The sequence below is a fragment of the Genypterus blacodes genome, unplaced genomic scaffold, assembly GCF_046128005.1.
Source record: "Genypterus blacodes isolate CSIRO-AG114 ecotype Tasmania unplaced genomic scaffold, CSIRO-AGI_Gbla_v1 ptg000293l_1, whole genome shotgun sequence".
Taxonomy (NCBI): Eukaryota; Metazoa; Chordata; class Actinopteri; order Ophidiiformes; family Ophidiidae; genus Genypterus; species Genypterus blacodes.
The window spans coordinates 55001-70823 of record NW_027467084.1 but is presented as its reverse complement, the minus strand read 5'-3'; the positions used below and the strand labels follow the sequence as shown (position 1 = coordinate 70823).

Below are 15823 nucleotides of genomic sequence, written 5' to 3'. Positions count from 1 at the left end.
TCACAACTTACAAACAAATAACAACAACAAACCAATCTAAGTGTTCAATAGTGTTACATTTACTACTAATAACAATTTATAATTATAACTATAACTAATTTACTAACTAATAACTGAGCACAGCCATATACCTTTAATACAATAGATAATGTTTGAATGATGAGCAATCACGTATTTATCCTGGATGACCTTGTGGTTCTGCATGTGTGTAGGCGTGTTTGTGTAGGCGTGTGTGATGTGGCAGTGGGAGGTGCAGTTCTGTAGCGGTGTATTTAACAGATGCGACCCTGAGGCACATCCTAGTCAGTCATGGGTCTTCCTGGGATTCAGATGTGGACATGGACTCTGTTTGGCTGCCTGAGCTGGCTGTGTGTGGGTCAGGTGGCAGGAGAGCCGTGAGTTTACCTTTTAATGTCTAATAATAAGTGTGTAGTGTGATGTGGCTGTGGTTGTAGTTTCTAACTTAAGCTTTCATATGAATCATGAATGATGTTTGTGATGACTCTGTTGAATTTCTCCCAATGCCAAATCGGTTTGTGTGTGTGTGTGTGTGTGTGCGTGTGTGTGTGTGTGTGTGTGTGTGTGTGTGTGTGTGTGTGTGTGTGTGTGTGTGTGTGTTTCTGTGGTTGTAGACACTACATGGTGGCCATTCCTGCAGTTCTGGAAGCTGGAGTGGACACCAAATTTTGTACGAGTCTCCTGGAGCCCAATGAAACTATGGTCATGAGCGTCACTCTGGTGTCTCCAGAGATGAACACACTCCTCTTCCAGAAGAGCTTTGACACCGACTTTCATGACTGTGTTCAGTTTAAGGTCTTAGTTTCTTCATTTATACTGCAAAAATCTCATTTGAATACTAAAAACTGGCCCCCTGGATTTAAACTGCAACATTTCAGTCATTTCTCTCAGGATAATTAACTTTTATCTTATCTTATCTTATCTTATCTTATCATTATGACCCACAGTGGAGCCATGCATGTTTTTACATGTTTGATTTTCAGTGTAGCTCTGCACTAAAACAAAATATTAACTTGTCAGTTAAATGTATTTCTACTGTCACAGGTTCCTGAAGTTGTGGAGCAAGCGGTGCTGGAGTTGAAGGTGGAGGTGAGAGGTCAAACCTTTCACTCTACAGTGGTCAGGAAAGTGATGATCAAAGCGTACCAGCCAATGACCTTCATCCAAACAGATAAACCCATTTACCTCCCCGGGCAAACAGGTAACTGAAAGGAGAGGATGTGTTGCAGTATTCACACTTTAATGCCCTTCTGTTTGGTTTTGGTCTCAGTAACAGATATGAACATTGATCCTCAGCATGAAGGACAGATGTACAGACTCATAAATGGAGGAACTGAGACAATAACATATAACAATAACAGATTATTCATCAGTATCTTACTATGGTATGCTTGTTAGTGCTGATGTCATGTCTGAGTGAAACTAAATTGTTACTTTGATGAGTCTGGTAGTTTTGTTAAAGATGGACAAAACAAACCTGATGTCATCTCTTTGCAGTGAATTTCCGAGTGGTTAGCCTGGACACTAAGTTTAGACCCGCCTCTGAGCTGGTGAGTATGTGTGCAGCCTTCTAGACCTCCTCTAGAAACCACAGTCATGCACTTCTATGATAGAACTCCCATGAACTGGCCCCATTCAAGCACATTGACCCCCTAATCCAACACAACAGAGCTGCAGAGTAGAGCTGCACAGCAGTTATGCAATGTGGGTGCACTTTGTGTTGAATCAGTCTGTAGGAAAAGCTCAGTGGCCGCTGGGGTCGATTACACAAGCAGGAGACCTCTGAGTAAACTGGCCTGAGTTGAGGTGAAGGCCTTCAAACGTTTTGCTGATGCTGTAATAAACTGATCTGAACTCCTGGCACTGGGTTCTGGTTGTGCAGCCTCTTATAATCATATAAATATCTTTATTATGATGAATGAAAGCGTCATTCATCAGAGTGAGCTACATTCTCTGCTGCCTCTGGCCTTCTGTTTGAAAGGCAGTATATGATTGACAGGCCACTGCCTCCTCACTCCAAGGCATTCTCCTGCTCAGATGTCTGTGAAGGTTCCTGCTCTGGTATCCATGGAAGGTTCATTCTCAGCCAACTGGACTTCCTTGTAAAAGCTTGAAGTTGCCTCTTATCCCAAAGCCCCGCGGACACCAATGCACACCAATTGCTTATAAACAAATGCTTTGTATGCCATTCTTTTGCTGGAAAAAAACATTTAACAAATCTATTTTCTGTTTTATTTTTGCAGTACAACATCGTCGAAGTTCAGGTAAGAAAGTATGAACGTTTTCAACACAAACACAAGTGATTCCACAGAAAATGAATCAATCAATGATCCCAAAGTGTTCTCTCTGGATAAATCAAAACGTTATCAAAGAAAAGGCGAAGGTTTTCATTTCTGTCCACCCAACAATGGGGCCTCTTTGGTAAAATCACTCAAAATAATATCAGTTACATCTGCAATCATTAGTCAGAATCCTGCCCGGGCACACTGAGGGGACACGTGCCCCTTCATTCACACTGAGGGGACACATGTTCACTCCTTATTTAGTGTCTTGTGTTGTCTCAATGTTGAGGCTGAAGCATAATACAGCAGCCTTTTCTGTGTGAACACTGAAGCTCCCACTTTAGCCTGCAGGTCATCAGATGATGACTGATGATAATTTGGCAAAACACACGATGACTCAGAAGGATCCAGCTGAACCAGTTAGTCTGATCTGGCAGTAGAAGAAGAAATTCAAAAAACATATATCTGTAAATATATATCTGTATTAATGTTGAATTCTGTACAGCTAAACACTCCTAAGTAACTTGTGACATTCTTACAAAGTTAATTGTAACACAGAATCCTGTTCCAGTTTTAGTCTTAGTCGCTCACTAAAAGGAAATGAAATCAGATTTTTGTCTTATCACAATGTTTTATTCTGAGTCGAAATTTAGTTGAGTTCTCATTTTTGTCTTAACCCTTCCATTACATTTGAGTTAAAATAGTATTTTTTTCATCCCAGTTATTACATAATGAGATTTAAAGAGTAAATTCATAGGATTGATTTCATATAGGCCACATTTCTCAGGGTTTCCTCAGTGTTACCGTGGTAACCAGATAAATCCTGCTGATTACTAATGAGACCAACCGCAGATTTGTGATGGTAAAATGAGAGAAGCCTCATCTGAAACATGCATGTTTGGGTTAAACACGCTATCATCCAGAAAGTCATATCAATGAGTATCAGCTCTGTGGCCTTCACTGCTGCTCTGTGGCCTTCACTGCTGCTCTGTGGCCTTCACTGCTGCTCTGTGGCCTTCACTGCTCTGTGGCCTTCACTGTTGAGACATGAATGAGGACCGTTGCTCTGTTTGACAGGATGTGAACAGAAACAGGATTGGACAGTGGGTGAACATCACATCCAACTCTAAGATATTTCAGCGTTCTTACTCATTGAACTCTGAAGCACCTGAAGGAACGTACCAAGTCATCGTGTCCATTGGTGAAAGGAAAATATATCACAGCTTTAAGGTTGAGAAATACGGTAAGTTGTATCTGCATACATATCTGCATATTGAGGATTCTTCTGCAGTCTGTAATGATTAAAGTATAATAACAACAATTCTTTATCCCCAGTCCTACCTAAATTTGATGTAAAAATAACTGCCAAGGATGAAATAAGCATTGCACAAGATGACATCGAAGTTGAAGTGTGTGCAAAGTAAGTCAAGGAACTTTTCCCACAATGTTAACCTGCAGACCTTTTCCATGTGCTGCCTGATGACTTGTTGCTGTGCTAAAGGGCAGACCGGTGTCGTGCTCCTGTCTGTCTGCAGCTGTCGTCATGTTGTCATGGTCCAGAGTTCAGGACTGACATTCTAAAATGTCTGACGACAAAGAAGTCAGACAAAATCTTGTGACTTTCTTCAACTCAGATCAGATGGTTTCAGTCCATAGTTTGAGACGACTCCTGGTTTCTCATAGAAAACACAATGCAGAAAATCAATAATACAACCTTCCATCACGATTTGAATGGATAAAGTGTCCCACAGCTGCACTAGCAGTTAACGTGATTGTATACAGTCATTCACCACAGCAGAATGAAGCAGTGAATCAAATACTGGACTTATGTTAGAGATCTGCCTGCCACAGTGGGAGGATCACATCAGGTCACATGACAGTGTGATGCAGATGAACACGGTCTACAATGTAATAACCTATCATGTATGTTTTGATGTAATTAGATATACATATGGACAGCCTGTACCAGGCAGTGTGGAGGTGAATGCCTGCCGACCTCTGAGAGATCACATTGGAAATGCCATATTAGTGACCCCTGAGCACCCAGAGGGCATTCCTGAGTTCACTCCTCTGTGTCACAAAGAGACCAAGCCGGTACAGATGATACAGATGTGTTCTCACTCATGAAAATACACTCTCATTTTTGTATGTGCAAATTAACAGTTTGTTTTATTTTCTTTGTAGGCGGACATGAAGGGCTGTGCCACATTTACCTTTCAGATGTCTGCCTTCACAAAAGGCCAAAAGCTCCTGCAGGATACACTGCACTTCGCAGCCAAGGTGGAAGAGGACGGCACAGGCAAGTCTTTGACTTTGGTTCATATTGATTTAGATAGACGGTAAGATTCAATATAAGATAATAAGATATAACATGATGTTCTATCATACAGGTACAATACACGGGCAATTTAAGACAATATCCATCTCCTATGTTGTTGGAAAGCTTTCCTTTGTTGACATCCCAACGGTTTATCAGGAAGGATCAAACGTGACAGGAAGAGTAAGTACAAAATGTAGATTACAGTCTTTGTCACAAAGTACTGCTGTAGCCATGTGGGTTTCACACCAATTTGTGCTTCCATCAGGTTAATGCATTTCATTACAACGATACACCCATAGCCAACACCTTAGTCTACCTGATGGAGGGTGAAAGGTGGAATGCACGTGTCCTGCAGAACCTTACCACAGATTGCGAAGGCGTCGCTTCCTTCTCCTTAGATACAGCTGATCACAAGACCATCCGCCTCGGGGTAAGGAAAGCACATTGCCAAAATGATGTCTGCATCATCCATTTTCAGTCCATGTCTTTGCCGTCACAGAGAGATTCCAACAAACTAAGCACTCTCTGTTTAGTCTGTTTAGCTTCAATAGGGAATTGAATCTTACGGGTAAGTAATGTATACTGTGGTTGACTCTCAATCGTTGCCTCCCTTACATTAGTTAGTGCTCTGATGTCTCCTGCAGATGCACCTTAACGATCAGCTACACTGTATTCTGCTTCTTCTGCTGTCAAAGCTAATGGAGTGTGTGAGACTGAGTGATGGTGGAAAAGTGAAGCAGCTGAATGTTTGTGAGACCACATCAAAACTCAACAATTTAAATAAACTGGCTAATCAACTGAACAGGCTTCCTAACCCTAACCCTAAATGAAATGCAATGATTCCTAACACATGTGAGGCCAAAGGAACACAGTGTAATGATAACATACACTGGCTGAACTGACTGGTCGTTGTGTGCCGAGGTAAAGGCTGAAAGGTACCAGGAGCAGAAGTTTATAGAGAATGATGACTTGCTCTTATTGACACGTTTCCTCTGTTCCCGTGTCTCTTCTCTTCTTCTCTACGATCCAGGCGAGCCTCTCACAAAGCTTGGACCACACATATAGAGAGCCATACGTTGAGACTGCGACTCACCAGATGTCCTTAGCACAACCTCCTTCCCCTGATGTGAAAACAGCCAGCCAGCTGGTGGTCAACCAGAAGGACAAAGCACTTCCCTGTGGGGGAGAAGAGACTGTCTCCATCAAGTTCACTGTGGTTGGAGAGGTTGAGGGCCCCGTGCCTCTGATGTACCTGGTGAGTTCTGGGATCTCTCATCTTGATTTGGGAGCTGTGCTCTTTCCCTGTCTCTGAATTTGGACGACCTGTCTATCTTCTATGAGGAAACACAGGTTTCAATTAAGATCTATAAGCTAAGTGACAAGCTACAGTTGCAAAAAGTGATGAAGTAAAAGTTAATTTTAGGTATATTGGGGCAAAGGTAGAACAATTGTGTTTATAAGTATGAATACTTATAAGTGCAGATATCCTCCTAAACATGTACCAATGACTCCAGGCTGAGCAGAGACAGAGATGAATATGCTGTTAATAAGGTTCCGTAGTGATCTGACCTATATTTTGCTTCTGTTTCTTAAATTCTTCAGCTCTTATCCAGAGGGGCCGTTGTAATGCAGGGACATGAAACAGTTCAAGTGGATGGTGAACCAGGTGGGTGGCCGCTTCTTTCAAACTTGCAATAAAATATTTGGCCACCAAAATCATTCATTTATAACCAATACAGCAACTTTCAATGTCTCAATAGTACACTTGGGCTCTACAGGTGTGGCACGGCTAGCTGCTAGTGTGTGTGACCAACTTTCTGAATAGACTGAACAAGCAGGTAGCAGCAGCAGCAGTGCTGAAAGGGACAGGACCAATTTACAATTCTGGGAGTTTGGGCCGGGGTTAAGAGGAGAACGGCAGATTATGTGATTGTTGGCAGCTGAGGATGCTGGAGACTCGACTACCACTCCTAACGCCAATCCTGCAGTCAGACACACAGGCTGGAGAGCAGAGGGCTCACAGCGGATCTATCAGTGGACATGTTGGACAGACCTTCTTTCTGCTGTAGTGTCCAAGGGGCTCGGTTCTGTCCGTCACCAGCATTGCAATAAATGTGCACAATATCATTATATAGTGTGTGACACAAACCTATGGATTAACCAAGGCTAAGTTACACAGTATTCATCCCATTGTAGGTCAATACTTTAAATAGTGCCTTTGTGACTGCTTATTAGAGCTTTGACCATAATATTGGTTTTGTTTCAGTGACGGAGGGTGAGGTCTCCTTCAAGCTTATCGTGACTCCAGATCTGGCACCAGAGTTCCAGGTTGTGGCTTATGCAGTCCTCCCCAGTCACACTGTGATTGCCCACAGTGCCGACTTCTCCACAGAGAAATGCTTCAGTCACAAGGTCAGTGTGAGACTGCGGGGTGATACAGGGAGAGGCTTGAACATTCAGACTTACACCCAGAAAACAGATATGAGCGAGTTTGTGTGTGTGTGTGTGTGTGTGTGTGTGTGTGTGTGTGTGCGTGTGTGCGTGTGCGTGTGCGTGTGCGTGTGTGTGTGTGTGTGTGTGTGTCAGGTCTCTGTGGACTTCTCTCCATCCTCAGCCATGCCTGGAGAGGAAAACACCCTGAAGGTGACGGCCCACCCAAATTCTCTGTGTGGTGTGAGTGCTGTGGACAAAAGCGTCCTCATCAAGGCGCCTGGCCAAACTCTGGATGCAGACAAGGTGACTTAGCACAGAACGCATCCCTTATTTACTTTGAGTTACTCTTCTGCCCAATTAGAGGAATACTGAATATAAACTAAACTAGCCATGTACGGCCACAGTGAGTGTCACTGGCCACCAGACTATTTCTCTCTCTCTCTCTCTCTCTCTCTCTTTACTTTTCAAAATTACAAAGGCCACACTCAATGATTCTTAATGATGATGTTTCTCTGCAGGTATTCAATCTGTTGCCCGTCACAAAACACACCTTTATTCCATATGAGGCTGAAGATCCTGTATCATGCTTGCCTGTGAGGACAAGAAGGTACATCATGCCGTACCCTGGACACGGAGACAAAGACGATGCTTTTACAGTTTTCCAGGTACTTTTAATGGACAAATTCCTAAATTATTAGCTGACAGTGAATATGGCTCCCACTCGGCAGTGACATCATCATATGTTGTTGGTTTGTCTAGAATGTGGGGCTGAAGATCGCAACAAATTTATTCATCAGAGTCCCTTCATGTGTGAAATTCAGGGGAAGAGAATATCACTACAGCCGCTACCGTGAGACCTCTTTCTATACCTTTATGAAGTCAACCAAGCTGAATATGTTTGGAACAGAAAATGAGAAAGCTTCATTGTGTCACTGATGTCCGGCTGCTTCAGATCATAGATTTGGAGTGGAATACATGTCTGAATCTCAAGTACATTCCGTGGCGCGTGTTGGTATGGCTGCTGCACCTGGCGCACCACCCAACGCTCTTCCACCAATGATGACAGTCCGCACTTTCTTCCCTGAGACATGGATATGGGACCTGGTGGAAGTTGGGTGAGCTCCTTTCTCTCTAATTGATGTTTTTTTAAAGCTTACACATCTTTGGGTGTTTAGGGGAAAAAAACCTGCATAAATGTTCATGTCTATGACTTTGAAATGCTCCGTGCTCTGTATGCTGCAGCTTTGGAACAAGAAACTCTGTTTAGTTCATTGAAGTTGCAATGGAAGTGAAAGTCATGAGAGAAGCACAAAAATGCGGTAAACTTATTGACCTATGTTGTTTTTCTTGAACAACTGTGTGTGCCTCTGTGTGAATCAGTGCCACTGGAGTGAAGGATGTGGCTCTCAAGGTCCCAGACACCATCACCACCTGGGAGACGGAGGCTTTCTGCTTGTCCTCTCAAGGTTTCGGCTTGGCTCCTCGAAAAGAGCTCAAAGTGTTCCAGCACTTCTTCCTCCAGCTCACCCTGCCATACTCCATCGTCCGGGGGGAGCAGTTTGAACTGAAAGCAACCGTCTTCAACTACATGTCCAGCTGCATCATGGTGATCAATGTGTTTGCATTCATAATAAAACAAGTCAAGTCCCAACTGCAACAAAGACATAGTGTCATTGTGTAATAATGTAGTTTTATATTTATATTTATATTCAAACATTCTTCTCCTTCCTGAAGTATTCAGTTGAACCCTTAGATTGTGCTTTTGCAGGATACATGTTTAGTAATGAATTGCCATTATTTTCTATAAGTAGTTATATATCATTGTGCATGTGTGTGTGTGTGTGTGTGTTTGTTGCACAGGTGACGGTGACTGCTGCCCCCTCCCTTGATTACACCCTGACCCCCCTGTCTGGGGACCTGTACACATCCTGTCTGTGTGCCAATGAACGCAAAACTCTCAGCTGGACCATGAGCCCCACCAGCTTAGGTGAGATGATGTCAGATTATTAAGAGTATGGGAACATCAGAAGCACTTTCAGTGTAGCTGTGAGTGTGTGTGTGTTTGTTCCTCCTCATATTACTCAACATTGTGTCATTTTCAGACTGGAGGAAAGCATCTGAAGGGCTTAGCAGCTCCTTATACACAAAGTCTATTGTGTTCTCCTCATCACCTTCAGTGCCTTTAGGCTGCTCGCTCTTTCTCTCTGTGTTTCAGCTGGTTGTTGACTTGTTTCAGCTAGTTGTTGATGTGTTTCAGCTGGTTGTTGATGTGTTTCAGATGGTTGTTGATGTGTTTCGGCTGGTTGTTGATGTGTTTCAGCTGGTTGTTGATGTGTTTCAGATGGTTGTTGATGTGTTTCAGCTGGTTGTTGATGTGTTTCAGCTGGTTGTTGATGTGTTTCAGATGGTTGTTGATGTGTTTCAGCTGGTTGTTGATGTGTTTCAGCTGGTTGTTGATGTGTTTCAGATGGTTGTTGGTGTGTTTCAGATGGTTGTTGATGTGTTTCAGGTGCTGTGGACGTGTCTGTGAGCGCTGAGGCTGTGGCTTCTCATGCTTCGTGTGACAATGAGATAGTGAGTGTGCCAGAAAGAGGTCAAATTGACAAGGTCACACGCCCGCTCATAGTGAAGGTAGGTAACTTCATACAGGAAGGTTAGGACACAACTACCATCCTGTTTGCTTTTGATTATTAAATGAAATGAATGTGTTTCTACCTCTCAGGCTGAAGGAACTGAGGTGACAAAGGCCTATAACCTGCTGCTCTGTCCTAAAGGTCAGTCTGTGCTCTAGTAATCAGCGAGCCATGACCCTCATTACATGATTATCATTGCACTGACCTCCACCTGTTTTTGCTGAACCCAGGAGGGGCTTTGTCAGAGGAAGTAGAGGTCCAGCTCCCTGAGAACGTGATCCTTGGATCTGCTGTTGCGTCTGTGTCGGTCCTTGGTAAAGTTTTAAAGATGAAAGAATATCTTGTGAAGCAGGGAGCTAAAGTAGCTATTTTACCATTTTGGTTCTGCTTTTCTTGTTGTTTTATGATTACTCCTTCATGCAACACACTTAACTTACACTTTCCCTCACACTCACCCCAGCAGGAGACATGTTTGTGTCAACTTTAACCCAGTTTGACACTTAGAGTAGTAAAAGTTAAGAACCTTCATGTTTGTATTTCCCTCATACTCTTCACACCTTACACACATTGCAGCAGGTGTGTGTGCATGAATAACACACCCCAGCCTGGCTTAGGTGCTTACCCTGTGTGTTTCTCCATAGGTGACATCCTGGGCCGGGCCCTGAAGAACCTGGATGGATTGCTGAGGATGCCATACGGATGTGGGGAGCAGAACATGGCTCTGCTGGCCCCCAACATCTACATCCTGCAATACCTGAAACACACACAGCAGCTGAGCACAGCCATCAAGAAAAAGGCTTTCAACTTCCTGACCAGTGGTGAGACTCAGTTAGCGTTATGTGTCAATCAAGGGATTCAGCCCTGAATCATAGATCATGACTGGTCAAAGTTCACTTTGATGGAACATCTCTGTGTTTGACAGTGAGATCAGCTGTGTGCAGCAGAAGCAGCAGTAGCAGAATTAGTCACAGTCCTAATAGTTGCTGTTGTAATGGCTGTGATACTTTGTCCTCTGGATGCTTCTCCCAATGTGAAGTGATCCTTGTGTTTCTTGTCACACAGGCTACCAGAGGCAGCTGAACTACAAACACAGCAACGGTGCTTACAGCACATTTGGTACAGGAGACGGCAACACATGGTGAGAGAATCACCACACACACACACACACACACACACACACACACACACACACACACACACACACACACACACACACACACACGGAGACACACTGATGTCTGCGTCCATGCAGGTTTCTGGTCATCTGGGTCTTTGATAGCTTTTGTTCACTCGCTCAAGCTGGTTGATCACAGATCACATTGATCTGTGATCAACCAGCTTGAGCTTTAACTAAATTCTACTATGGTGACGGTGTGCAGACATGAAGTTGTTTTTAATGTCCTTTTCATTTCTTCACTGCCTGTCTCACATTGTGTAATCTGTCCTCAGGCTCACGGCTTTTGTCTTGAGGTCCTTTGTCAAAGCTCAGTCTTTCGTCTACATCGACCCATCAAACATTGAAGAGACAAAGACTTGGCTGGAGGGGAAACAACAACCAAATGGCTGTTTTGAACAGTCAGGGAAGCTCTTCAACAACAGAATGAAGGTATCATGAAATGTTGTCATGGCTAATACCAAAAGCCTGGGAGGGTCCATGCAGTCTTCCTCACAGCTCTGGGAGGAAGAACTGTCTTTGTTTTTGTGATTTTTGTTTGTCTGGCGAGCGAGGAAAAGGATTCCTGGGGCCACCAAGTAGGTCGGTTTAATGAATCATGAATCAATGGGGATCAGGCTGTGAGTAGTGCATGCAGTGGAGAGCCAGGTTTCCTCTGACAGCACCTGCTGAGACAATGTTGGGACTAAGACTAAGAGCCAAACGTTTAGAAGTTAATCCATGATCTGTCTTGTTTTAGCATGAAGAGGCATGTTTATCCCCACAGCCACATGAAGGCTGGATGGATGTTTAAAGATCTAAAGATCAGTGTACTGCTTCCTGTTCCTCAGGGGGGCGTGTCTGATGAAGTCACTCTCTCTGCTTACATCACTGCTGCTTTCCTGGAGATTAATTCATCAGCAGTAAATGTAAGTATGGTCTTTACTCTTTAAAGTACAAGTGCTGCACTCCCACCTACACAACAACATGCCGTAAGGTCAGAGGTTAGAAATGTTGTAGCTTTTTTGCAGGACTTCATTCCGCCTGCTTGGCCTGCAGGGTTTTGGATTCTTTTGTAGTCTGTAATGTTTTTTTACTGTAACTCTTTGATCAAATCTGTGTGTTTTCCTTTAGGATGATGTGGTGAAGCACAGCTTGTCCTGCCTGAAGGAGTCCCTGAGTAACCTTACTAACACCTACACTACGGCTCTGCTGGCGTACGTCTTCACCCTGGCAGGAGACATGCCGGCCCGTGCTGAACTTCTGGGGCGCTTAGAAAAGGTTTCCATTCAACAAGGTGACCCATTACCTTCAATAACTTTGAATTGTTCTGCTCTCTCTTAGTTCAGCTCTCATTGTTGTTGTTGGTTCCTGTTTCAGGGGGTTTCCTCCACTGGACTCAAACTGCCTCAGAAACATCCGCCTCTCTGTCTGTGGAGATCAGCTCTTATGTGCTGTTGGCCAAACTGGGCGCCTCCCCTACAGCTGAAGACCTGGGCTACGGCGGGGGCATCGTCAGGTGGCTGTCCAACCAGCAGAACTATTATGGAGGCTTCTCCTCCACACAGGTACGACCCACAAGCCTCCATGTGGGGCGGAGGACATCTTGGCCAAATACTTGAGCACAAATTCTCGAGGGAACCATGAAACACGTAAACACACAAATACACACATAAACACACGTGAACACACGTAAACACACATATACACACATAAACACACGTAAAAACACGTGAACACATGTAACCACACATAAACACACGTAAACACACAAACACACGTAAACACTGCTGAGTGCATGGACGGAAAACTTATTGTTATTGTTGTTGTTCCAACTTGCATACAAATTGGCTTAAAGACTTCAAAACTGGCTTGTGTGTGTGTGTGTGTGTGTGTGTGTGTTTTAGGACACAGTGGTGGCTCTTCAGGCTCTGGCCCTTTACTCCACTCTGGTGTTCAGTCCAGATGGTTCCAGCACCGTCACAGTCCAGTCTCCCAGTGAGCAGCTGACCTTTGAGGTAAACCAGGGGAACAAACTGCTCTACCAGGAGGAGATGCTGAAGGAAACAACAGGAAAGTACAACATGGAGGTGAAGGGCAACACGTGTGCTTCAATGCAGGTGAGTGGACGCTGTGGTACTGCCTCTCCTCTGTGCTCATACATGTATCCAGCCAGTAGGTGGCAGTAATCCCTCTGGGTTTAGTGGCTTTGGTGTTTCTCTGTCTCAACCTTTTGTCAGCTGGTCTGAGGACTTTCTGCTCCAGGGTTTAATAACAGTAACAGAGATAAACCTGACCCTGACACTTAACTCTATCATCAAATACAACTGAATCAAAGATCAAAGTCATTTAAAATGACATAAGTCAAAATCTACAATATACATTTTTACTTTAAAATAAGAAGTACACACAAAGATGCATGTATACTGAAATGACTTGGACAGCTTAATCAGATTATGATCTTTTCACTATTGCCTACTTACATTACAAACCATAGGACTTAGAAACATAGTAAAAGTCAAATGTTTGTTCTGTTTGCTAGATTTCTCTGCGCTATAACATCCCGACTCCTGCTGAGAAGACGACTCTCAGTGTGACGGTGAAACCAGCGGCCGACTGCAACAGCACCGACTCTGTGAGACCTAAAGTCACTCTGCGACTCCAGTCTCTGTGAGTACTGACCCACGTCACAGCACACACAGGTGTGAGGTTGTGTATGTGATGTGTGTATGTTCTCTTGACAGATATGAGGGTAAGGAGGAGACTACAAACATGGTGATTCTGGATATCAAACTGCTCTCTGGATTCGTCCCCGTCCCAGAATCTTTGAGGAAAGTGAGTAACTGCAGAAACCTTCAGCTTAATGGTAAAGTCTGATGTGATGATGAAGGTATAACCTAGTATCATCATCACCTCACAGCTCAGAGGCGCTCTGCTGGTGGATCGGGTTGAAGAGAAGGAAGACCATATTCTCATGTACATACAGGAGGTGAGAAGAATTCCAGTAGGGGAGCATGACGATGATGCTGCTGTCCATGTGTGTCTCTGATCGTGTCCTCTGTGTTTCTGCACAGTTACCCACTGGCATGGCCATCAACCACAGCCTAGAGCTCATGCAGGAGGTCCCAGTGCAAAAGCTGAAGTCAGCCGTGGTCAAGATCTACGACTACTACCAGCCAAGTAAAACACACACTCTCCACTCTACACACACATCTGAGTACAGGGACCAAAGACCACATAGGAGCACAGACCTTTAATAGTTGGTGCTTTGTCCATTGCCTTTACAAAACAAGCCCATGTGTATTTTTATGTGTTTACTTTATTGCATGAAAGTGTAACTTTACCCAGTACAGTTAAGGTCTCAGGTCTCAGGTCTCAGGTCTCAGGTCCTCAGAGTCATAGAGATGTCTGCAGGAAGGCCCCAGCTCCACACATCTACCCTCCAAGCTCATTTCTTTTCATTCAGTGTATGCTGAAATTCTGTTTGAGTATACAAACTGTTTGACTTGACTTTGGTCTCCCGACCAAACGACAGCAGATGCCATGACATCCACTTTATCCACAATAGCAAAATGTCAACACAAACCTTATATGAATGTCTTTAACAGCTCAGAGTGTCCGGGTCCTGACTGCTTAGACAGCAGAGAGCGATGAGACACGCTGTGACAGAGATATTGGGCTGTACACACAGGCGTCTACAGTAAAGTCAAGTTACTGATCTGTTTACTGCAAATCAGCTGTTCTCTTCAAAAACCATCAGCAGTGACTGAAGTGAAGTAGAATCAGAATTTATAAAGGAACAACTTGAAGCAAGATAAACGTTATTCTTCAGAAACCCTCATCCTAATTGTTCAGTGGTAGAGTGACGCTCTCTCTCTCTCTCTCTCTTTCTCTCTCTCTCTCTCTCTCTCTCTCTCTCTCTCTCTCTCTCTCTCTCTCTCTCTCTCTCTCTCTCTTCCTCTCAGGTGATGAGTCAGAGACTGAATACATCTTTCCCTGTGCAAGAGGTAAGAACACACAGGACAACAACACAACAACTACAAACACCCTATAGTATATAAGTCTTAAGAGGAAGAACACAAGTATCATCATCATCATCATTATATTCTAATAAATATAGTTCATATTAAATAAGGAATGATGGATGCTAATCACTGAAGTCAGTTTGAATGAAATGTATTGATGTTGTTTTGATCCCAGCTGTGTCTGTGTGTGTGTGTGTGTGTGTATATACATGTAGAGACACGTGTGACCTTAAACTGAACCAGACTCACGTGTTTAAATGAAGTTACTTACTATGATCATGAGGTCTTATGAGTGAATGATTGACATTTTGTATTTCCTTTGCAGACTGAAGCATAAAGCCCAGTGAGCCTGTCACTCATCCAGCTACATTCAATCAGACCTGAACACACACACACACACACACACACACACACACACACATACACACACACACACACACACACACACACACACACACACACACACAGAGTGTCTTTGGCTCTCCATTGTATTGTGCATTTTACTGTATATGTTGGCAGTACAGAATGATTGACACCCTGCTTGCTGAAGTCCTCACACACAAGCTGCTGTTCTGTGAATCTGGAAATTATAAACTGATTTGAACTGAAACCTCTTTGTCCTTATTTGTTGTTCCCACATAAACCTGATCTTCAATCACTTTTACTGTGTGCACGACCACTGACACCTGACCCTCAACCTAAATGACCACCGGCCTGGCAAACCTGCTTAATTGAAGGTGTGTGTGTGTGTGTGTGTGTGTGTGTGTGTGTGTGTGTGTGTGTGTGTGTGTGTGTGTGTGTGTGTGTGCGCGTGTGTGTCTCTGTCTGTGTGTGTGTGTGTGTGTGTGTGTGTGTGTGTGTGTGTGTGCGTGTGTGTCTCTGTCTGTGTGTGTGTGTGTGTGTGTGTGTGTGTGTGTGTGTGTGTGTGTGTGTGTGTGTGTGTGCGCGCGTGGTGCAGT

At 43.9% G+C, this 15823-nt stretch overlaps 1 protein-coding gene across 1 annotated transcript; it reads left to right on the top strand.

Moving 5' to 3' along the window:
- The first annotated feature begins 287 nt into the window (after positions 1-287).
- Positions 288-15474, top strand: LOC142988100 (alpha-2-macroglobulin-like). The gene is made up of 36 exons (XM_076137125.1): positions 288-395; positions 633-813; positions 1063-1219; positions 1516-1568; positions 2262-2282; positions 3378-3543; positions 3636-3720; positions 4244-4394; positions 4485-4599; positions 4691-4800; positions 4886-5050; positions 5651-5875; positions 6223-6286; positions 6887-7032; positions 7207-7356; positions 7572-7718; positions 7813-7903; positions 8006-8168; positions 8434-8659; positions 8914-9040; positions 9563-9684; positions 9776-9827; positions 9917-10000; positions 10328-10504; positions 10749-10824; positions 11136-11292; positions 11691-11768; positions 11974-12136; positions 12220-12407; positions 12747-12959; positions 13382-13509; positions 13584-13674; positions 13760-13828; positions 13914-14019; positions 14805-14846; positions 15190-15474. Exons 1-36 carry the CDS (start codon positions 310-312, stop codon positions 15192-15194), a joined length of 4380 nt encoding a protein of 1459 aa, XP_075993240.1. The 5' UTR covers positions 288-309; the 3' UTR covers positions 15195-15474.
- The last annotated feature ends 349 nt before the right edge of the window (positions 15475-15823 follow it).

Bases quoted from the DNA above. Each gene is read 5' to 3' on its own strand.
- LOC142988100 (XM_076137125.1), top strand. From the start codon at position 310: ATGGGTCTTCCTGGGATTCAGATGTGGACATGGACTCTGTTTGGCTGC. The intron at 1,220-1,515 runs GTAACTGAAAGG...ATCTCTTTGCAG, and splicing joins TTACCTCCCCGGGCAAACAG to TGAATTTCCGAGTGGTTAGC. The intron at 12,137-12,219 runs GTGACCCATTAC...TTCCTGTTTCAG, and splicing joins AAAGGTTTCCATTCAACAAG to GGGGTTTCCTCCACTGGACT.